This window comes from Sardina pilchardus, chromosome 7, assembly GCF_963854185.1.
Source record: "Sardina pilchardus chromosome 7, fSarPil1.1, whole genome shotgun sequence".
Taxonomy (NCBI): Eukaryota; Metazoa; Chordata; class Actinopteri; order Clupeiformes; family Clupeidae; genus Sardina; species Sardina pilchardus.
Genome location: NC_085000.1, coordinates 15,338,945 through 15,363,322, shown reverse-complemented (window position 1 = coordinate 15,363,322; position 24,378 = coordinate 15,338,945). Strand labels below are relative to the sequence as shown.

Below are 24,378 nucleotides of genomic sequence, written 5' to 3'. Positions count from 1 at the left end.
CAATTGTTCACTGAGGTACTCATTGTGAAAAGTTTGAGAACCACTGCCTTAGTCAATTAACCTTTCCAGACCTTACATTTAGGTTACAATTGAGAAGCTCTGGTGCTAACCAGACTACATGTAGTCTACTTCATTCACGCCTCATCACTCTCTTCACTTTACTCATGTAAAATACATGTTTAGCATGTGTTTTTAAACTGCTCAATATTTTATATGGGTGGAGTGAAGTGAATGTAATGCCTCATTTCCATACATGCTCTGTGTGCTTTTGCAAACATGCTGTTACACATTCAGTATGAGAGGCTCTGTTTGAATCCTCCACCCCCCTTCCACTACATAGCTAAGAAAGTGTCCCGCTTTTGACCATTGTCGGTGCACCATATGGGTACTTGTAGCGCAGTTTGTGTCATCTTAATTATTTGTAAATATTTATGCACTGAAATGATGTATTATAAGTAGGCTACAGCAGTACACCAGTTGGAACAGAATGTTAGTCTTGTGAATCCAAACGTCACGACTTGCAGGACATTCCAAATAAAGCCACTTTAGTGATTGAGTTTCCTGTGAAGTTCCCGTATATGTTATACTCTTTGGAGTGGGTTTGTTATGTTTGTTTATGGTTATTTTGTCAGGCACTTTTGTCAACAACACACACACACACGCACTCACACACACACACACACACACACACACACACACACACACACACACACACACACACACACACACCTAAGCTATGATTGTAAAGAGAATAAATTAATTTGGTGCAATGATATACATTTATTACCCATCTATATATTTTTAGATGCCACAAACAAGCCGATGGCCCCTGTAACTGTAGGTACCAGTGGGGTGTGGGCACACAAGGAGTACTGGGACGGACATATCAGACTATTTCAAAGCAGATTGTGTGATGTATGACACATTATTTATGAGGCTAGTTGTACTGTAGCTGTAAACAATGCAAGTCATTTGTTAGGGGAAGATAAATCCCAGCATACTGCCTTTTGACCTGCTGATCCGGCTTTGGAGATCTGGAGGCAAGTCTGTAAATTTCACCTTTCTCAGAGTAAAAGTTGTAGTAGTTGTGTGGTTGCTGTAATTTGTGGGTATGTTTTTTATTTGGGGCTCTTATGGTACTTTGATTTAAAATAATTGTCCACAACATTGTTACTTCTCTTTTGGGTCTTGAAGCCTGGCCGTGATCCAGCGCTGAAAAGCTATTTTTGGAGTCAACCCTGGGAAAACAACAATGTCTGAATAAGGAAGACAGTTTCATAAACAGGGATATTCATGAACACTCTGCAGTAAGCTGTGCCATTTCATCATAGGATATTGAGTGTAAGTTGATGGAAATAATTGCTTAACCATTTTAACATAAGCCTGCAATAAAACAAAACATGTGAAGGGGTCTTAATACTTGTTGAATGCACTGCATTCTTTCCTATAGTATGTTCTAAGACCTACTGTATGCTCCCTCAGCATCTGTGTTTTCCCCATCTAAATTAGGCCGAATGTTCCCTTAGCCCATCCCCCTCTAACTTTTTGATCCAGTTCCCTCAGCCCTATGTATCGTCAGCATCTGAGCTGGTGTTCTGTCAAATTATCCTATTCATCAAAACATCCTACTTAGGTCCTAATGTGCATCAAAGATTCAGTGACTGAATGGTAGGATGTTTTGACAAAGCTGGATAAATTGACAGATCACAGGGCTTTCCATTGTGCACATGACATGCTGTTGGGCTCCCCAAGGGATGGGGTTCCAAATAGAGGTTGACCAATTGATCAGCCCTTGTGTCAATTAAATTACCATCAGACATCCCTTATCAAAAAGTCCTTTACTATAAAGTCATGTTATTGTGTATTCCAGGAAATATACAGTATATAAAATTGCAGTTGTGTTGTTTTGATTGACTAAAGATAAGTCAAGTAACAATATCCAAAAACATTTCTACTGATATTACTTGGAAAACAAACTGAAAAAAAATATGTAGGAAAATTCATTAGAATGGTGGATATAATATAGTGTTTTGGAACCAAACTCTACTGTTTGGAACCCTGTAGGACTTTTTGGTAAGGGATTTGACAAAGTTTAGGGGGTTTTGATAACCTGTTTAATTTATTTTGTTATAGCCAACATTGTTTTGATTTAAAGTACCCTAGGCTATGTACATGCGGTGAAGACACAACAATCAGAGAGAAAGATATCATAAATGTTTTTGTTCAGATTAACAAAATGTTTCCACTTAATACCAGTCTAATTTCAATGAAGGTGGCCTGTAATAAATTAAAAGACTGCTGTTATGATTAAGCTTGAGCTAGGGTGGGGGCGGAGCAAGAACTGAGTTGTCTGCATAGAGGTGCATTTTGCCATTATCTGCAACAGAGGCATGTGTTTATTTACATTTTTTAGGATTATTTGATAAATATTATGTTAAGTGTTATGTGCGCAGTGTAGCATTCCTATAAATGTAATGAGGGCTTAAGGAATTTACCACATTGCATCATTAAATTAACTCGTAGATGGCAGTATTTCCAAATAAAATGAGTGGCTTTGGGATTTGTGTCCTTATATTTTATAAGTGAGTGCGTAATCTCTACTGTTCAATCAAAAAAAGTCACCAGGAAACGTGTCTGAAAAAGACTTTTTAGATTGAATAGTTGGCCAGTTATCCAGTTTATCGCTACGTGTACAAAATATAAGGGCACGAATCCCAGAGCTGTTTGTTGCTGCCATCTACGAGTTCAAAAAGTCTCAACAAATATATCTGAGCATGCGCATGACAGGGCACATACTGTAGCTTCTACCTAATTAGCTTACGTTATTAGAACTACTGTAGCTTCTAACGTCGTTCATAATTTAAAATCACACAGCGCTATCCAGGACAGGTAAACAATATAAAACAACTGTTTGTGCAGTCAGTGCATTACTTTACTCCTCTTCCAAGAAAGTCCATACAAGATGATTGCCAAGTTATTGTCATACTTCACCCTCCATATTACTGGTGCTACTGGTAAAGTTGAGTATACTGAGATGTGAGATATATCAATTTTCTTTTTGTCATTTATCTGAATCACAAAATGAAAACAGGAATGAAAAAAATCCAACCTTGAAGGGAAGCTAATTTATTCTGTTGTTTTCGAGTGAATGTAACACATATCACTTGTGTTTCATATTTCAGTTTAACCAACCCATCATCATGAATCTGAATTTCCGAGTCTTTATACTTATCCAGGTTATTAAGGTAAGTAATGAACATAACTTACAGAAGGCAAAAGTTTTAAAGGGATATTCCGCCATTTTTGGAAATAAGCTAATTCTCCACCTCCCCTCGAGCAAAACAAACGATATTTACCTTTTTCCCATTCATCCAGCCATTCTGTGAGTCTGGCGATACAACTTTTAGCTTCAGCCTAGCATAGATCATTAATCGGATTAGACCATTAGCTTCTCGCCTGCTAGCATCATGTTTAAAAATGACTAAGATTTCCAGCAATTTTTCCATTTAAAACGTGCCTCTTCTCAAGTTAGAAAGCGCAACAAGACCAACTGAAAATGAAACCTGGAGGTTTTCTAGGCTGATTTGACATGGAACTACACTCTCATCTGGTGTAATAATCAAGGAAAGTTGCAAACATATGGTTCAAAATCACTAGACAGCAGGTTATATCCATGAAAATAGCCATGTGCAGAATTGTGTTTGATTGAGACTTCCACCTCCTCTCCCTGGGCCAGATGTACTAACGCTTTTACGCCCACTTCAGGCGTATTTGTTTCGCAATGTGCATGTAAAAAGATGACAAGGTATGTACAAACAGTATGTGCACTGAGGTATAAAGGACTGAACACACCAACCCGATAATCTGCCGTCGTGCGGTCGGGGACTTGAGTCTGTTTGGTGTGTCCCGTGCCGTCGCCAGTTGGCGGCGGCGTCGGGGCAAATTTTGGCCAGTTTTGGCCGACTTGACATGTAGAGTCGGCCAGTGGCCGTCGGCCTCAATTACCAATCTGATTGGTTGAGTCCTAACCCTTCAAAACATCTAGGTAGCAGAGGACTTTGTTTAAACGAACCATTAGCGCTACATTCAGCAATGTAAGTTTCAAACCCATTTTGAGAAACCTTCCTAACATATTTTTGCTAGAACTACTGTAAGTTTCTGAACGTGTGTTATTTCAGGTTATTTCCCATTCACTTTTCGTTTACTATGTTAATATTAGCTGGCAAGCTAGCTAGCTAGCTAGCTAGGTTAACGGGCGAAAAGTTAGTTATTCCGTGCCCAAGAGAGTGTTTCGTTGGCATCACACACAAGCAATGGCAATAAAATAATACACATTATATAATTATCTTTATATTTTCTTATTGCTTAATCAGAGAAGTCCAAAAACTAGTGGCAATTAGTTCTGCGAATCCTACATGATATCTACTCAGCTGACTCTGAAGCCTGCAGTTATGGGTAATGTATGACACTTAACGCACGCGTAGAACGTACAATTGGCGTCGGCGTCGCTTTGGTGTGTTCAGTGGCTTTTTTGACCGACCAGGGGAGACGAGAGCCCGACTGATAATCCGACTGCTTTTCTGCCGACGGTCGGGCTGGTGTGTTTAGGCCTTAAGTGCAGACTGCCTGTCAAGGGAGCTGAGAATGTCAGATTTTGCTTTTCCGTCTCATGCATAAGCATGCATTCATAGTAGTGTCAGGGGAAAGTGGGAGTTTTGTGTAAACAGATGGGAGGAGAAGCGTAAAATGCACCTTTTTATTTTGGTGATTATAACTGATAACTAATGAAAACCCCAAATTCAGTATCTCAGAAAATTAGAATATCGTGAAAAGGCTCAATATTGAAGACTGGTTCCACACTCTAATCAGCTAATTAACTCAAAACACCTGCTAAGGCCTTTACATTATCTCTCAGTCTTGTTCTGTTGACTACGCAATCATGGAGAAGACTGCTGACTTGACAGTCGTCCAAAAGATGACCATTGACACCTTGCACAAGGAGGGCAAAACAATAAAGGTCATTGCTAAAGAAGCTGGGTGTTTACAGAGCTCCGTGTCCAAGCAAGTTCCAATTTCACAGTGTCCAGGTGTCTGGTCTAGTTGATGTTAATGATGCCTTAATTGGCAGGGTAAAACATCTTCCTGTTTCTGTCTTTCCTATAGACTGAGCTGTTCCAGAGGAAGTTATTTTACACAGTGGCAACATCTTGTGAAATTAGATTAGATCAGATTAGAAGTCTTTATTGTCCACTACTGTGGAAATTCATCTTTGGCCCCACAACATACACGTATAGCACACACAGGCAAGACTACACAACAAGTACAACATAAAGCAAACACAGACAGAGACTACACATCAGGTACAACATAAGGCAGACATACACAGAGACTACACAGCAAGTACAACATAGAGCAAACACAGACAAAGACTCAACAGCAAGTGCAACAAAAAACAAACACAAACCAAGATTACACAGCAGGTACAACATATGGCACAAACAAGTCTGCACAGCAGATATGGGGATATGGACATGTGCAAATGGGTTAAATTATCATAAAAAACAGTAAAGTGAATAATAAATTACTTAATTAGTGGTCAGTGGGGACATGGAGTATGATTTGTAGAACTCATAAGTTGAGTTGATTTAATAAGTTAATAGATAAAGGTATAAAAGATTTCTTAAAAATATTTCTACTGGATGTAGGTACTCTGTACCTTCTTCCTGAAGGGAGTCTTTCAAAGGTGTGATATAGTGGATGTAGAGGGTCCTGGACTATCTGTAGAGCTTTCCTCTTAGTGTGGGTTGTATACAGTTCCACCAGCTGTCTCTGGGGGTTCAGTATGATTTTACTGGCCATATTTATAATTTTTGTGAGCTTACTCTTGCTCCTAACCCCCAAGTTCCCATACCAGCATGTAATGTTGTATGATATTACACTTTCCAGCAGACTGGTGTAAACCATCCCCAGGACTTTTTTACTCACATCAAAGCTGTTGAGTTTCCTTAAGAGAAACAATCTTTGGGATGCCTTCTTAAAAATATGATCAGTGTGTTCAATAAAATTTAGGTTATGGTCTAATATAGTACCTAGATATTTAAAACTGCAGACAACCTCAACATGTTGGCCCCCAATTGTAACTGGTTGACATGTAGGTTGTCCACCCCTTGTGTTGACAACAAGTTCTTTGGTCTTAGTGGGGTTTAGGACAAGGGCACTTTCCTCACACCAAGCCACAAGGCGGTGGATGTGATTAAGGTAGGTCTGCTCCAAATCCACATTCCCCCTGACCAAATAGGCTAATAGAGAGGTGAAGGGAAGGAAAATATGTGGTAGAAAAATAGTTAACAAGCAATAGGGATAGCCGCACTCTGGAGAGGATTGTGAAACAAAACCCATTCAAAAATGTGGGGGAGATTCACAAAGAGTAGATGAAGTGTTACTCTGAATGACATTTTGTCAAAAAAATAATATTGTTGCAATATTGTTAGTTTTGGACTAAAAGTCAGGACTGTCTTCATCCTTTACTATGCAAGAGTAGGCTTAAACTACTAGAAATCAAGATTTCTTTGGAGTAGTCAGGGCAGACATCTTGGAAGGTTGGCGTAGGCTACCGCCGGTTACACGCTAGGAAAGCTAGGGGTGAGAGAGGAGTATTCAGTTGGTTGCAATCTGCAATCTCACTGCTTGATGATAGCTTTAACATAGACATTGATTTTCCGTTCTAAATCCAATTCTGTAATTGTCAAATAAGAGTGCTACATTGTTAGATTCTCCACAATTCAATTATTCAGTACATTTTACAGAAACCATAAGCACCAACGTAGGCTATGGCCATATTCATTCAGATTTACTGGCATGGTGAGTGGTGACAGAAAATGGTGACTCCCTTTGGTGCTCATGAAGTCTGAATATGTGTCCATTCTTTGATTGTTTATGCCATAATCAATTTGACAGAAATTCCCATCTTTGCTGTGAGTATATGGTATGAAAGAAGTAATAGTAGCTCCTATAGACTCCTGTCCCAAATATACTGTAAGCAGGTTGACTTTGGCGATAAAAGCAAATAAAAGCTTGGGCTATTAATACATTTTTTTATGGTAACTTTTACTTTTAATTAAACATTTTAGAATGAAACTTTGCATTTATGAAACTGGCTCTCTCATACAGATGCACTGTCCTATGAAGATACTGGCGAGGATGTCAGACCCTGAACACAACGTGACCATATCAAAGATGTCTTTGACCCGCAAGCAGATCTTGGCAGCACAGTATGAATGCTTCCTTAAGCTCCTTCATGACCCCCCACATTTGGATAGTGGTATGACACTAAATTGGAATTAAATCCACTATTTGGACTAATCCATTTTTCTTTGAAATGATATTTGATTGAGGTCATTTCCTTTCTCTGATTGGGACCCTTTAAGATGCATATTGCAACCGCACATGGGATGGTTGGATGTGCTGGGCAGACACTACAGCAGGAACTGCAACACAGTACTGCCCTTCATACTTCCAAGACTTCGATCCCCACGGTGAGCTCAGAAATCAGGTTTGCTGAAAAGGAATGGGATATTATTGTTAATAACGGTTAATAAATATAGCCACAAGTTGCAAATACGGGCCTCAAGTAGTTTGGCCAAATGGAGACTTTGTCCATATGGAAGTTATTGTAGAATTTACAAACTAAAATATTAGTGACTGAGTGGCAATGAAAAGCCACTAAATGTGAAAAATAATAAAAGAAATTGTATAGCAATCAAACAAGGGCCAACGTCATTCGGTTGGATTATGCGAACACTGAACCTCCATGCAGCCACAGTGGCAATAGGATGTCCCATCCTAAAACCGAGATTACAGATATAATGTATTATTTATTATTATCAAGATCTTACCTAATATGTACCTTGTGTGTGGGGATTTAATTAATCAATTCATTATTTACAGAAAAGGTTACCAAAGTTTGCAATCCAGATGGGCAATGGTTTCGCCACCCGGAAAGCAACCGAATCTGGTCAAACTACACTTTATGCTCCGCTTTCACTGGATACAAGCTAAAGGTTTGGACTGCCCATAGAAATACACAAAACATTGTAGATTCAAACAAAATCATAAAACAGTCAGTGTAAAGGAGTGTGTGTCCGAGGGGGAGGAGAGAATTACCCCAGCTAAAGCATGTCTTCATTGATCAGTGTAAACTTTGGTCTTACTACCCTCAATTCAATTATCCAATTCATTCAATTATTATTCAATTATCCTCCCAGAATTTCTTTGTAACTAATGCCTGCAACTTCCAAGACTAAACAAGTATTGTGTCTAATTGTATGATTTAGCAATGATTAGGATTTAAAAAAAAATAGGATTTTGATGATAAACAAATCCACACCAAACCAATGTTATGCATAAGCAAACTATACTTACCTCATACTGAATGGAATGATCTTTTTCCCTCCAAAGGTTGCATTAATACAGTACTACCTGGCTATTGTGGGACAGAGCCTCTCTTTACTGTTCCTTCTCATCTCTTTCTGCATCTTTTCCGGCATCAAGTAAGTTTGTATGTTGTTTCCTTTTCTCTTATGTTTTGTCTGACGTAACCAGAACTCAATTCTATTCAGAATATTGGAACTCACTGCTATTGGATGTGCTTCAATAGATATAGATAGGAGGAAAAATGGCTTTGTACTAGACCTAACCAATCAGAGCAAAAAAATAGCCTAGCATGATTCCTGTGGAAACAACAACCAAAACACAACTAGAAAAGCACTCAGAGAGCGCAGACCTCCGCCTGTATTGTTCTTCCTAGGTTGTCATACATTTGTACCTAATCTATTCAGATCGCCACCACGTGGCCATACCATGCCATTACACCCCTAAGCGAAACACATAAACGGCTCTGGAATCCCGACGGAATTACGGATCACTCCCAAAATTAAATTATTTCTTCCTTGGGTCACGTCTGACATTCGCTGATAATTTCATCGAAATCCATCCATTACTTTTTGAGTTAGCTTGCTAACAAACAGACAGACAAACAGACTGACAAACATACGCCGGTCCCCGATGAAAACATAACCTCCTTGGCGGAGGTAACTATCTAGTAGAACAGACATGACAGAACCATCTAAACATTTAGCTTCTGTTTCGAAAACTTTTTTGCTTTTAACAAAGTGTGCTCAGGTCATGTGAATGACTAGGGGAATCCTTTCTACGACAATATTATAATATCAATAGCCTGACGAGCCAGACCCACATCAAGATGTAGGGTCTGGACACTCACCGTAGACAGGGCTCAATCGGAGGGGTGGGATAAACAGTTGTCTTTCAAATTCCCTCCCCGCAATAGGATAACGCTAAACGAATCATCTTCTTGTTTTCAAATAACAGGATGCGTTACCGTCGCAACCTCTGGTCGCATGTCAGTCACCATTATGTTAAGCCCACCCATCGACTCTATACACGCTGTGATTTGCCCGCTGGTTTTTCGAGTTCTCAGCTCCCTGGCTCTATGGATCGTGCTGCCCCGCCAGCCAAATTACATTTTGCATTATAGCATTATAGCCTCAGGAAGGACACTTTCACCAGAAAAATTAAATAAACAAACATGACGATTAGTCTGCGCCAACATTAGTTAGCCTAAAAGATGATTTTGCCTATCTAATCATGTATTAGTCTACTTGCAAGAATGTAGCCCCTACCAAACTTGTACACGCCGTTAGATATAGACTTAGACTACTTCTGACTTGTTTTTTTTTTTTTTTGACCTAAAAAAGGTGCTTTGTCATAAAACACTACACCAACATTAGGCTGTACAAAGTTTACACTTAGGTTAGGGCTCTCACGTCCGAATTTGAGGAAGTGGAGGGTAGTGGGGGAAGTGAGGTATGCCGTAAACCCCCAATATGTTGAAACACGCCACATAATCACATGGAGCTGTAGAATTGAGTATGGTTACGTCAGGCTAATGCATATAGCATAATTAGAAATTACTACAGAAATTGCTCAATAATAATTTTCATTCTTACAAAGGAGCCTAAGCTGCCAAAGGATTACACTCCATAAGAACATGTTTCTGTCCTTCATTTTCAATTCCATCATCACCATCATCTGGCTCTCTGGTGTAGTTGAAAAACACTACATAGCTAGCAGTCATGTAAGTTCACATTTTATATGTTACATCACTGTTTTATTATCTTCATTCAGGGCTCATGCAGTGACATGGTCTCTCTTGGACAGATGCAAATAATGATAACAATTATGAAAGTCTATCATATTTACTAGGGATGTCCCGATCAGGATTTTTTGCCCCCGAGTCCGAGTCATTTGATTTTGCGTATCTGCTGATACAGAGTCCCGATCCGATACTTCTACAGTACATTTATTTAAAAAAAATGAAGAACAGCGAAGAAACAGATCCAGGATATCCCTGATTTTTTATTTGATCATTCTATGATATCAACACAACAGAACACTTCTGTGAGGTAGTTTGAACAATAAAATAATCAAGTAATAATAAAAAAATCTTCACAGTTTAGTGCAACAATGGTTAGTGCAACAATGGTATGTAAACAAAAAAGCAAATAAAACTGTCACACTGTTATAAAGTATGGCTGGTGCTTTTTGGAACTGCATTTCTGATTCTTACCCTCCTCCCCTGGCTTCACAAAAGGAAATGTAATTTTTTCTTGATGAAAACCAACATCTCTACCTTGTCAGGTTTGAGCCTGTTCCTGTTCTCATCAAGGATGTTAGAGACAGCACTAAAAAGTCTCTCGCTGTCCACAGAGCTGCAGGGGGCACAGAGATACTGGGTTGCAACAGCAGCCATGGAGGGGAACTGATTAGCGTGTTCTTTCCAGTACCGAAGTGGATCACTTCTCTTAGGGGTGGTTTGCTCTGAGAGGTACGTCTGCATCTGCACTTCTGCCGATGTGCTACTCACGGACAGGGCCTGTGACTGCCTCTCTTGTAGGATTTCCTCAAAGGCGCTGTCCAGGCTGCTGCATGATTCACGCCGTGGTGCCTTGCTCACTGGGTCTGCTGAAGTCCCAGCTTCCTCTGGGACTGCACTGGCGACCCTCGTCCCCTCTATCTTCGCCACCTCCTGGATGAGGTGTTTCTTCGCAAGCGTCAGGTTGACAGACTTTGTGAAGAAGCTTAAAATAGAGAAATGTAACACAGAATTCAAAACAACAACATAAACTAAGAGACAACACATAGCACAAGAGGCTGCCAGGACAGCACTGATAGAGATTGTGGGTTCAGTGAGGTACCTTGCAAAACAGGGCCTAGCTCTCAGGGGTCATGACAACGATGATGGAAACTTCAAGCAGCATCTGGATGAAAAGTCTGAGACTGATCCCAATCTGGCAAGCTGGCTGCAGAGAAACCACTCATACACAAGCCATGAGTCAAAACGAGCTGCTGATGAGCAACAACATTACACAACAAATAGCTGCAGCAATCCATTCCTTGCCAGTGCTGCAGTTCTCCCTGATAATGGATGGCACACAGGACATATCTGGCACTGAACAGATCTCAATTTGCCTCCGGTATGTTGATGAAGATCTGGAGCCACTGGAGGATTTCGTTGTAATGTATGAGGCCTCTACCACCACCGGCGAACACCTTTTCAAGATTGCCACCGATGTGCTGCTCCGTCTGCACCTGCCATTCTCGGGTCTTCGTGGCCAGACATATGATGGGGCAGCCAATATGTCAGGGTACTTGTCAGGGACCCAAGCGCTGATAAGGAAACAGCAACCCCTGCCAAACTTTGTCCACTGTGGCCCACATTGTGTGAACCTACTGTAGTAACGCAGGCAGCTTGTACATCCACACCTGTGATCAGGGATGCGCTGCAGTGGGTAAATGAGCTGGGGTGCTTATTTGGGCAGTCTGGAAAGAGATTGCCAAGTCAAACACAGGATCCAATAAGTCATTGATGATGAGCTGGCATCTGAACTGTTAAAAAGAGCTTCCGATTTCACTTTTTTTTCGATTGCCCTGGATGAAAGTACTGACATCAAAGACATTGCCCAGCTGCTTATATTCATTCGAGGAATTACTGACACATTCAAAATAGTGGAGGAGTTTCTCGCGATGGAATCAATGAAGGGGACAACAAGAGGTTTGGACCTTTACAACAGTGTGTCAGGATGCTTGGAGAGATTGAACCTACCATGGACGAAATTACTAAACGTGACCACAGATGGCTCTCCGAACCTCACCGGGAAGAACTCTGGATTACTGCGTAGGATACAGGACAGGGTGAGAGAGGATGACCCCAACTCAACTCTGATTTTCTTGCGCTGTATCATTCATCAAGAGGCCTTGTCTAAATCTGTGTTGAAGCTTTACCATGTCACCAAAACGGTGGTGAAAATTGTCCATTTTATTAGGGCCCGGGCGCTTAACCACCGCTAGTTTATCCAATTGTTGGAGGAGAGTGAGACAGAACATACTGATGTGCCATACCACTCGAACGTGTGCTGGTTGAGTAGGGTTGGGCATCGATAACCGGTTCCGTCTTGGAACCGGGTTTAACTTATCAATTCCATTGACATCGTACGTCTTTTTTGTTATCGATTCCCTTAACGATTCCCTCAGCCTGCATGACGTCGGACTTTTTCCGGTTTTCCTGAAATTTTGTGTTACTTACTACACTCATACTAAGTCAACCCCGAGAGGAGGAAGAGATCCAAAGCCTGGCCCCATTTCACTAAACGTGATGAATATTCTGCCGTCTGCAACCAGTACAGTATTGTTATTGTGTAAGGGTAGTAATACCAGCAATATGTTAAAACATTTGTCCGTGAAGCATGGGATTAAGCTCCAAGAGTGTCATGTGTTTGACAGACTACGGAGGGGTGCTAACGTTGCCCGGTCCAGGGCTCCAGAGTGCATATGCGCCCAAAATGTTTAAGAGTGTGCCTGAAAATAATTCTAGGTGCACCTGACGCTGCTCGGGTGAAAGCATACGTTTCCTTCACAAGTTTTAATTGTAGACTATGCGTGCAAACTGTATATATAAGTAACCCCCTTGGCCCGCTCTCTCTCCCTCTCCCGTGCGCGCTCAATGGACACCCGCCCCTCGACATGCACATTAACATTCGTGAAAGCAATGACGCATAGAAGACAACTAGCGACATTATAATTAATTTCGGTTAGCATCATAGCGTAGGCTACTGCACAAATTTGATTCAAACTCTTGCATTCAAGTTGACTGATCATCTCAATGTTTTCCAACTCTAAGACTCAAAAGGGCCTGTCCCAAGGAGAAAAAGTATTAGCCTACCTTGCAACTTAAACACACGTGGGGAAACTGAACAGTCCAACCAGTAGACTATAATAAGCTAGCCAACTATGCTACTTTGTTTACAATTTGAGGCTTCAAGCCGACAGCTGAATTAAAGAGGCAGAGTTGTAATATGAATATGTCAATGTCATGAATATCAGAATTCAGAAATGTCAGTAGTATAGATTAGAATATATAAAGAATTATATTATATTATATATATACTGTAGGCTTGCATCTTTATAATTCTTTTTAAAGAATATGTATATTGTGTTTTAAATAAAGACAAGCTTTTTCTACGCCTTATTGTTAAAAAATCATTCACATTATATGAAAGGAGAGCGATAAAAGGTGACCTTTTGGCGTTAAAGGCGATGCAATGAAAAATGTGGGTGCACCTACATTTTTTGGGAATCGATAAGAGAATTGATAAGGAATTGGATTGATAGGCAGAATCGATAATGCCATCGATATTGATAAAAACTTATCAATACCCATCCCTATGGTTGAGCATGGGCAAAGTGCATCGTTGTGTGTGGGACTTGAGAGAAGAGATCGGGATGTTTCTCGAGAATGTAGGGAAGGCTAGCGACTTTGAATTGAAAGATCAGGATTGGATCATTGACTTTGCCTTCGCAGTCGATGTAATGGGCCATTTGAACGACCTCAATATGAAGCTGCAGGGAAACGATATGTTTGTGCACAAACTGTATTCCTGTGTGCGAGCATTCAGGGCAAAGCTGACCCTGTTTTTACTTCTGGTATGAATGACAGTTGAACAAGTTGCAGGGCCTAATGTAGAAGCCTAAAGTTAATGCATTCAGCTGGTAAAGAGGCAAAGTAGCTGATTTGCATCAAATGTGTGTAATTTAATGTAACAACACTGTTTAATTTCAAATCGCCGAATGTGTGCCCCTCGGCTTACTTTGGTAAACCAAATGTGGCCCTCAGACTAAAACTGTTGCCCACCCCTGGGCTAGCACATCAGCTGTCTTCTTCATCAGCTCCCACTGGCTGGCTGTCAGTGTTGTTGGTAGAGTGCGCTCAGCTGCAAAGACACTGAGAGCCCGTTTTTGTTCCAGCAGGCTCTGCAGCATGTAGAGGCGAGAGCAAGAGGAGAGAGCAAGATCCATGGGAATAAATAATGGAATGGGAATAAATCAAATAATGTTATGAGTCTCACCTGCACATCTTGTTGTAGGCGCTTGATATCCATATTCAGGTTCATCTGGATATCTTCAAGGCGAGAGTAGGCCAGTGGGGAGTGTTTGAAATGACCTACAATCTTCCTCGCGTTGGCCAGAGTGTCACACACTCTGCTGGGAAAGCAGGCCCTCATGCACGCAGAGTTGGCAAGAATGCGCGACACAGCCCAAACTCTACACTCCCATATCCCCCATGCCTTTCTTCATACTTGCAGCGTTGTGGAGCAAAATTACGTGGACCCGTCGCTTGTTAATTCCCCAGTTGTTTAGCATCTTTTCCATCGCCTGTTGGATGCGCTCTGTTGTGGGATCCGTGAAATTCCTGGGCATGCAGGGTCGTGCGGCGTTAAACAAAACTGGAGTCGATCCATTGTACGGTGAGGCTCAGTAGTGACATTATTGAGCCACAAACCGGGCATGTCCTTTCGAAATGCATTCTGGACTCTCTATTTGAGCACATAAAGACCTCGAAATACTTTGGTTTGGCTTTAAGGACCCTCTACTCACTACCACGTAAGTGTATGTTGTTTGGAACAGTAGAAGAGGTTCCAGGCTAACAAGTTTTGGCTAAAAATGGTAAAATCGAACTCCCTCAAAACACATCCGAATGACATGATTTGATGTCAACTCAACGTATGTACTCCCAATAATCCGTAAATTGATCTAAAGTGCATTTTACTCCGGATAATTCCTTTAAGGGTTTTAGTGGAGTATGTTACGTTCTTAAGGGCTTAGCACAAGCTGCCTCCTGCTTTTACAATCTGGACTTCACCAGTTGTTCCGTAGCTTGCTCTTTACTTTAAGCCTCACGCACGTGATAATTCTCCTGCGCCAGCAAGCTGACACTGTTCACGGAGGAATACGATCGGACAATTTCCGTTTGTCTATGCATAGCCTGTGCCTGTACGTATGCTTGCTTCCCTCTTGACATTTCAATGGCTTGCTAATTTAAATGGATACCAGTTTATTTGGGCCCGAGCACCGACGGTGTGCTGGGCCTGGACAGCCTTGTGCACCAAGAGCTGCAAAGCCCTATTGTTTTTGTAAGGATGATGATTGATTATTATAATGACCGCCGCTAGCAACAACTAGTGTCTCCAGACACGTCTGCGCTCGGTTCTGGAATTTTGCTATATACCAGGAACTCACCATTTCAGGGGAGGAAGGGGTCTTGGGACCTGTATCACTGGAAGTGCAGGTGGTGAGCCTATGGCCAAGTGAACTGCTGAGTCTGTCACAGCTCCTGATGATATTGCTGTGGCCTTCACCTCCAGATCCTGTTTATAATTCAGTGTCATTTTTTAAGTCCTTGAATTTCCTCTGAAAATGTGTGAGACTGGCCTCTGTTCCCTGCACCATCACAGTACCGTTGTGATACAGGTTGACTGTCAGTTTGATGTCCTTCTCCCCCTCCAATGTAATTTGCTTTCCTCTACTGATTCCTCCTCTCCTCATACATTTCCAAACAGAGCACAGAGTGGTGTACCATGCTGTGGGGTAACTTGTAAAAAAAAAAAAAATAGGTTACACAAGATCTTGTTGTCATCAGGTCCCATGTAGTCAGACAGAAGGGTTTCAGGATGTTCTCATTATGGTCTCTTTGATCCTCTTTTCTTTAGTTGTTTTGACAGTCTATGGAGATGTAATTTGCAGTTCATCTTCATTTTTAAAAGATGCCTCTGCTTTAGCCATATTTTTATCCAATGTAATATCCCTTGCTTAAATCCCTGTGAACGTAAACGCTGGGTTGTGAAAACCATGTTTACAGAGCTCGCATTCACACTGCAGTCGAGCCGGCGATATGTGTACCCCCAGAGGACAACACGTCTCCAATTAGCTGGCTCCAGTGTAAACTAAAGCCCGTCAATCGCCGACTAGCTATGCAGTGTGAAAGCGGCTAGAAACTGTCTTAACATTAGCTAACTTATCCCTAGCTTCACCATACACTTGAACTGTGGGGTTTCTCCGACTTCTTCATCGACCTGTGGAAGCCCGTCAATCGCCGACTAGCTATGCAGTGTGAAAGCGGCTAGAAACTGTCTTAACATTAGCTAACTTATCCCTAGCTTCACCATACACTTGAACTGTGGGGTTTCTCCGACTTCTTCATCGACCTGTGGAAGCCCGTCAATCACCGACTACCTGTGCAGTGTGAAAGCGGCTAGAAACTGTCTTAACATTAGCTAACTTATCCCTAGCTTTACCATTCACTTAAACTGTGGGGTTTCTCCGACTTCTTCATCGACCTGTGGAAGCCCGTCAATCACCGACTAGCTGTGCAGTGTGAAAGCGGCTAGAAACTGTCTTAACATTAGCTAACTTATCCCTAGCTTCACCATACACTTAAACTGTGGGGTTTCTCCGACTTCTTCATCGACCTGTGGCACAGTTTATTAGGACAGAATTAATAACTTTATTTTTAGCACAACAAAGACAAGTCAACAAAATATTATACATACAAAGCAAACCCTGGCTAACATGGTAATATTGAAAACAGCGTAGCTGGCTAACTTACCTTCATAGTTGTGAATATAAGATGAGATATAGAACTTGAAACCCTTGTTCCTCTTAGACGCTGGAGCAGTTGAACATGAATCAACGATCCGGTGAATGTCATTTACAGGAAGACGTGGAAGGTCCTGCAGACATCTAGTATAAATAGCTGAAGCCATTTCGGCGACGGTGACTGACAGTCAGCTGACAGTAGACAAGCGCTGCACTGGACGTTAACGCCAGACCGGAAGAGGAAGTGTCGACCTCCTTTTAAAATCGAACGTTGCCTGCGACGTTGTGCATGTAGCGCATTAGCTTTTGTAGATCTTTACAGACTTTTTTAAGGTTCTAAAAGATGCACTGTCGATGTTGGTAGCTTTGTTAACGGCCAAGTGCAAGTTGTGGCAAAAACAAGGGATCCATGTCTAGTCATCTTTAAAGGTCTTTTGGTTGTTGGATGCATTGTCTGTTGTGATGCCTGCTAGTTTGCAATGTCTAACTTCCACTCCTCAGTAACTACAGTACTTCGTCAAATGCCTCCCTCAAACTGTCATTTGTGTGGTCTGAGTTCAGGCCACTAAAGCCTAAACACCAGGAGTGCAACTCCCATGACTGTGTTATGTATTGTACAGTAATGGACATGAATGTGTCTTCCGCTCTGTCTGTCCACAGGCTTTTCTTTGAGATATTGTGTGATCAGGTCCCTTGTTTCACTGTAGATTTGTGGTATTTCTGTGTATATGAATTAATTTCTACTTGGAAGTTGATATCTGGGATTGAATTTATGGAGCATTTGCTGAAATCCTGTTTTTTCAACAATGTAGACAGGGAGTTGGTCCATACACATGCACTCTGCTACACTTCTATCCAATCTCATTTGAATTTCTCTCATATTTTGTTTGCTTCTCTAGAGCCTCGGTTATGGTTGGCTGTGATTGCTGACTCCGAGTTGGCTGAGTTGTTTCCTGGAGGTCATTGTCTGGTTGAAACTGGAAAAGGAAAATTGATATTTCCGTTAATATAGTTAATTGACTAAAGAAAGAGCACAGGCACCTATAAAGCACAAACACCTGCCTGCCCTGCACTGCACATTGGCTCCACGCACGCACACACACCTAAATATTATTATTACCTCCGCCAAGGAGGTTATGTTTTCATCGGGGACCGGCAGTCTGTCTGTCTGTCTGTTGGCAAGAAAACTCAAAAAGTAATGGATGGATTTTCAATGAAATTTTCAGGGAAGGTCAGACATGACCCAAGGAAGAAACGGTTACATTTTGGGAGTGATCCGTAACACCGTCGGGATTCCGGAGCCGTTTATGTGTTTCGCTTAGTGGTATAATGGCATGGTATGGCCACGTGGTGGCGATCTAAATAGTTAAGGTGAAAATGTATAACAACCTATAGGAAGAACAATACAGGCGGAGGTCTGCGCTCTCTGAGTGCTTTTCTAGTTAGTAGATGCAGTCATTTGAAGTCAGACAGGTGGTGGCGGGTAGTTCATTTTACAACATTAACATAAAAATCGAGCCTGTCAAACCATTACTAAAAAAGAATTAACCTCATATTTCGGAGTGAATTCATGTAGATTACTCGCAATTAAAAACAATTGTTACTCCTAGAGACTAACTGTATTGTATGTTCACACCGCCTTGAGCTTCTACAAAGTGAGCAAACAAATGAACAACTTCATAGGCATCCATCCAGCACAGGTGCTTTAGGTGCTGTGTCCACCAAACGCGTTTTTTGCGCCGACGGCGACAATTTTCAATGTAAAGTCTATGTAGCTCAGCGCTCACAGCGGAAAAAAACTATCGGCGCCGACCTTTTTTGTCGCAGCGCTCAGAGCGCTCAAAGTTGAAATCTGTTCAACTTTTAGAATAGCGCCGGGCTCGTCAATGGCACTTCTCGTTATAAACCGTCTCTGGTTTTGGTAACTTACATATGGAATATGGAGTGGAGAGTTACAATGTAGCTGAACATTCTGCTCATCCCACAGTTTTGACAATTTGGTAAAAAAAATAAATAAAAAAAAAACACATTTTGAATGATTTGCTCATTTTTTATTCTATTTTTTAAAAATCAATCAATGTTATTATCTTACTGTACATTTCTGACAAGTTTGGTCATGGTCTGGTATCTGGAAGTCTGATCTCGCTGTTTGGGCTTTTGCATTTGGCCTCTCCACTTTTTTGAGGAGGTCCTAATTTAGCTTATTACTTTGTAATGTGTGTAAGCCATTGTTAAACAAGCACAGCATTCTGTTGGATTTATTGACATTTTTATATTTTCTTTCCTCCAAGGTTGGATGTAAGATCTTGTCGATTTTGATCTTCTATTCAGTCAGCACCAATTTCTTCTGGATGCTCTGTGAAGGGATCTACCTACACACACTTATTATTGTTGCAGTGTTTGTAGGGGAGCAACAACTTGGATGGTATTACATCCTTGGTTGGGGTAAGTAAAGCAAACTTATGCAGAATAGGGATGTCACGAGAACCGATACTCGCAATACCTGTTGATGTTAAAATGACAAAACACAGATGATGCCTATTTTTTTGATGCACTACACTATAAGCATCTTGAGCACCAATGCCAGTGTTAGCAACGTTGCTGCGCCTCTTCTGGAACTGATGGGGTAGTATACGCTTCGGAGTGTTCCAGTCGATACTTACATTCAGAAATAGGAGATCACATACACATGGCATAACCTGACAAAAAACACATGTGGAAGATGCGATTGGACGTCTATTTCACAGGAGGCTTTGCTCCATTTTATGTTCATTTAAGAAATACAAACCAATTAAATTGTCGGGTTTTTTTTTTATTTGTGAAACCAATGCAGAATTCAGCTCAGAACATTAAAGGAGAATTCCGGTGTGATATTGACTTAAAGTGTGTTGAAATATGATACCGAGTGTGAGCGATTGTCTCAGAGCTGATCTCGACCTGTCAGCTGTTCTCCGAAACCCGGCGGTAGCTCAGCAATAGTAAACCAGGTTTTTAACGTTTGTGCCTCGGGCATCGAACTGCCGTGCAAATAAATCACTGTTTTACACCATTAATGAGGCTCAAAGTAGCTCCACACTTTATTGGTAGACTTCTGAGGGCCCTGACATTTAAAACGAGACATCGAGAACTTTGAAAAAGCACTGGTTGTTTACTTACATGACTGTTGATTCAGGCAGTCACTTTCGAAAGTTTACCGGTCGCAGCCATCTTGAATTTAGTCACGTGACTGATTCATGACTAGTGCACGCATAGACATAGCGATTACGTGAACCAGTCACGAATCAGTCACGTGACTAGATTCAAGATGGCTGCTACCGCTAAACTTTCGAAAGTGACTGCCTGAATAAACAGTCATGTAAGTAAACAACCAGTGCTTTTTCAAAGTTCTCGATGTCTCGTTTTAAATGTCAGGGCCCTCAGCAGTCTACCAATAAAGTGTGGAGCTACTTTGAGCCTCATTAATGGTGTAAAACAGTGATTTATTTGCACGGCAGTTCGATGCCCGAGGCACAAACGTTAAAAACCTGGTTTACTATTGCTGAGCTACCGCCGGGTTTCGGAGAACAGCTGACAGGTCGAGATCAGCTCTGAGACAATCGCTCACACTCGGTATCATATTTCAACACACTTTAAGTCAATATCACACCGGAATTCTCCTTTAATTGTTTGTGTAACGCAGATTCTCGAGTACTGCACAGATTTGCGCAAGAGAGAGAACTTTTTTTCCTCAGCGTAAAATTCTTGGAAAGTGTAAAAAACACTGCACCCCTATTGTAATTTTTGACAAAAAATAGTCATCATTGAAAGCCTAACACTGAACGCACGGTCTGCCACTGATGATAGGGAGAGACCCCCTTAGAGACAAAAAGATAATTAGCAACAGTTTTTTTGTTTCTCAAATTAAAATCAACATAAGCTTCTGTGGTGGAAAATTCCACGCTCCTGGACTTCTCAACGATTAGCACTCTGGAACCAATTAACTCTTGTAAAGAAACCAATTATCACTCTGGACCAAGCATCCGAAGAAGACCACGCAGACAGAGACTTCCCAACACTGAAGATCTTTATTCACTGTATCACAATGATATTACAATCCAAACAATGTCTGAACTGCACTACCAAGCAATAGAGTGAAGGCGGCGCTACCAGCTGGTACCTCGACGAGATCGATCTGAAGTTCTGGCTGCTCTGCTCCCCCTTTTATTCTGTTCAGAAGCGCCTCCTTCTGAGACGTCACCAGATCGTGTTTTTAGCCAATCAGAAAGGCGGAGGAGCAAGAGGATCCAATCATAATGGTGGAAGTTTCACCCTCCTCCATTTTTAAAGAATACGAGCACACCTCTCATTAGGTCACTATGTTGAGTCATGGTTGTTTGTGCTCTTTTGCCATAGTTTAGGTTTTCTGGTTCTTTCCAGTTTTCCAGTTTGCATCTGTTTTACCCTTTCAACCAGCTGGCACATTGCCCTCACTCCTGCTTGAGTGGAAAGTCCCCTTTCCCCTATTTCACTCTGATCCAGCACATGTCCGTACATGCCTGTACAGGCCTATAAATGTTGTTTCATGTTGATCCTTTTCTTATGAGTATATGGTATTAAAGGTTATTATTGTATCTTACCACTATGTATTATTTAAACAATAGTCAAGGAAAAAAACACCACATATTCCCCCCTTTGAGGCTAAATTAGCCTCACCTATGAATTATGCAGCGAAGCAGATTTAAACATATGGGCGTGTCGTGAGCTATTATATGGTCACGGCACCCTGTGACTAGTGGCACATGAGCATGTTAACTCTAAACAATAAACACACCACTTAAGTAGTTCCTATGCAATGAGCATATAAGTATATATGTGAGTATACAAATAAAGGAAATATGAGTATATAACTGAGTATATAGGTGGGACTATGTGAGTGCATTTACTTGTAGAATAAAATATCCAGACAGAGCGACAGAGGAGACCAATCGTTACTATAAATATAAGGCTAGGGCCCGAGACGGTTTTCGCCCCTAGGGTAACCACCAGACATGATTCCCTAACGCCTACGGGTCAAACAACCCAATGTAAACGCAACGGCCACCATGCCAAATAGGAGATATATAGCAACATGCTTGGCTCTGCCAATGGGCCTTGCCTTCGCGCACGTGATAATAATACAGGTTATGGACAGACTGCTTACAAGAAGCCAGGCATTGCTGGCCGTCGAGCCTTCCCCGTACACTGACCCAACCCCCTTCGTTGACACCTAGATCAGGTGCGAGTTGATCCCTTCCGGACCACGTGTGCGTTACTGGCCGCAAGTATACGTCACACCGGGGTGGGGCGCTTGTGACGACCTACCCTGCCTTAGGTTGCCCCTGCTGGCCATAAGGGTCTTACCCGTCGTTGGATATCGCCTGGGCCACTCACCCCGCCACGCCCTTCGGGCGGGCCCAGGGGTGGTCTGTGACAAATGGGGCAAGGCTACAGACATCATGAATAAGCAGTACTGTCATGGGCAAGCATCTATCCAGGTTTTTGTCCTAACGTTGGATGGCCTTGCGGGTGAGGGCTAATCCTCTATTATACTAAGTTACCTATGCTAAGCGTGTATGCCTTATGGGCGATATTGTGTCGAGCCACAGCCTTGACTTTGACCTTGTCTTGTCTCCATCGCTCGGTGTGGACTGGTATGTGTCTTTGCAGTTACTTGTTAGTGTACGTGTGTGTGTATGCGTAAGTTCCAGTGGGCGTATTTTATGTCAGAAAAAACCTTAATTTCCCAAGTTCTCCCATTCAGGAGACGGCCACGGTGGGGGTGGGGGATAGCCGGCCCCACCCTCCTTCTCGTAGTCAGGCAATGTGAGCATCTCGTATTCCTCCTCCATTCCCTGGACGAGGAATTGTTTGGCAATTGCCTTAGAACAGACCCTACTGCAACACTGCGTGATGCAGCAGAATAGTCCCACTACTAGGGCTATTCCCAGCAATACTTTCAGGAGGAACGCCACTATAGTTCCCCCTATTGACCCGAAAGTGTCCCTAAACCATTGGCCCACAGAATCAAAGAAGCCCGTTATGCCCGTCATATCCGGAAGTTCAAACGTAGGCCCTTTTCCTGAAATGGAGTGAGCCTCCGTACTTAGATTCTTAAGTCTTCCTAATGCGTTGTTGAAGTCTGCAACTTCGTCGTCTGGTCCTGGGATATATGTGCAGCAGGAATCCTTCCCCACGATTGCACACACGCCACCATCTTTGGCTAATATCCAGTCCACAGCCATTCTTGTCTCCATGGCCATTCTTGCTGTGGCATTCAAGCGGCGTTCCATTGCATCCATTCTGCGGCCCACGGCAGTGAATGTATCTATAGAAGTGTTCATGAACCGCAAATGGTTGTAATTGATCATATTGATCCAGTATGCATTTTTCGTTGCTGCTATGGATGGTCCGATCCACCAGATGGCGGCTTCGAGTCCCGCCATTACTTCATCTCGCACTTTAAATTCCTTGGGAATTTTCTTAGGCTGACCGAATTGGTCCAGATACACCTCTCTTTTTCTTCTTTTTGGTGGCCCTGTTACCGTTGGGGGTCGTTTGGAATCCTTCTCATTCCATGGAATGATGTGAGTTCGCTGGGCTAGCTCCACCTTAGCGCACATTCCTCGCCATAGTTTTGGTAGGGTGTTACGTATCCCCCACTTCCTTCCGCAGGCCCACCATGAGCCTTCCACTGGGATGTCCTGGCCCTCCATAAGTAGGAACGTGCTCACGTCCTTTTTGGGCTTAGTGCCGTCACTCCTCTTTTGTAGGTGGAAGTCATAAGGATGCTTCGAGCGGACCCATTTCGTCGCACAGAGTCCTTCAAACATCCCTACGTCTTCTCCTGCACCTATGGGCCATTTCAGTTCCGGGGAGCCCCCCAGAGAGATGACGTCTTCTGGTTTCGGGGCCCTGTTGTTAATCTCAGCAGAGTACTTTACCATATCTTGATCGGTTAGGTTGGATATGGTGAGTTCACCAGATGTCAAGTTCAACATTGTTCGTCCTTTGAAGGTTCCATAATATATCACCTCTCCAGGTTCCTCGGTTTGGGGATCGTGCGCGGCGACAAGGTTCCATCGTACGTCACTTTTTCCCTTGACCCTCCACTCAATGCTCCTAATTGGGCCATGTCTTCCCACAGGGGAGAGAGTAACGTTTCCAGATACATTTCCAGGTAGCTTCCCGCCCTCTTGAACTACCTCTCCTCCTTTCCACATGCTTTCAAAGCATTCGAACTGTACTCCTTCCGGTATCTCATAGGACCAGTGAGTCTTTTTCATCGTTCTGAACCCCATGCTTGGGTATTCCCGTCTGCATTTTTCCGAGTTGTTCATGCGCTGCTCGTATCGT

At 42.2% G+C, this 24,378-nt stretch overlaps 1 protein-coding gene across 2 annotated transcripts in view; it reads left to right on the top strand.

The window, feature by feature from the left end:
* Positions 1-24,378, top strand: part of LOC134087390 (calcitonin gene-related peptide type 1 receptor-like) — a 43,691-nt gene that overhangs the window by 1,479 nt on the left and 17,834 nt on the right. Inside the window, exons 3-10 of one of the 2 annotated variants that reach the window (XM_062540850.1) lie at positions 1,195-1,341; positions 3,183-3,245; positions 7,171-7,321; positions 7,428-7,535; positions 7,948-8,060; positions 8,458-8,549; positions 10,030-10,153; positions 19,299-19,452. In XM_062540850.1, coding sequence (XP_062396834.1) covers positions 3,201-3,245; positions 7,171-7,321; positions 7,428-7,535; positions 7,948-8,060; positions 8,458-8,549; positions 10,030-10,153; positions 19,299-19,452 — 787 coding nt within the window. In that variant the 5' untranslated portion in view covers positions 1,195-1,341; positions 3,183-3,200. The remainder of the gene's footprint in view (positions 1-1,194; positions 1,342-3,182; positions 3,246-7,170; positions 7,322-7,427; positions 7,536-7,947; positions 8,061-8,457; positions 8,550-10,029; positions 10,154-19,298; positions 19,453-24,378) is intronic. The other variant, XM_062540851.1, reaches the window with a different exon arrangement.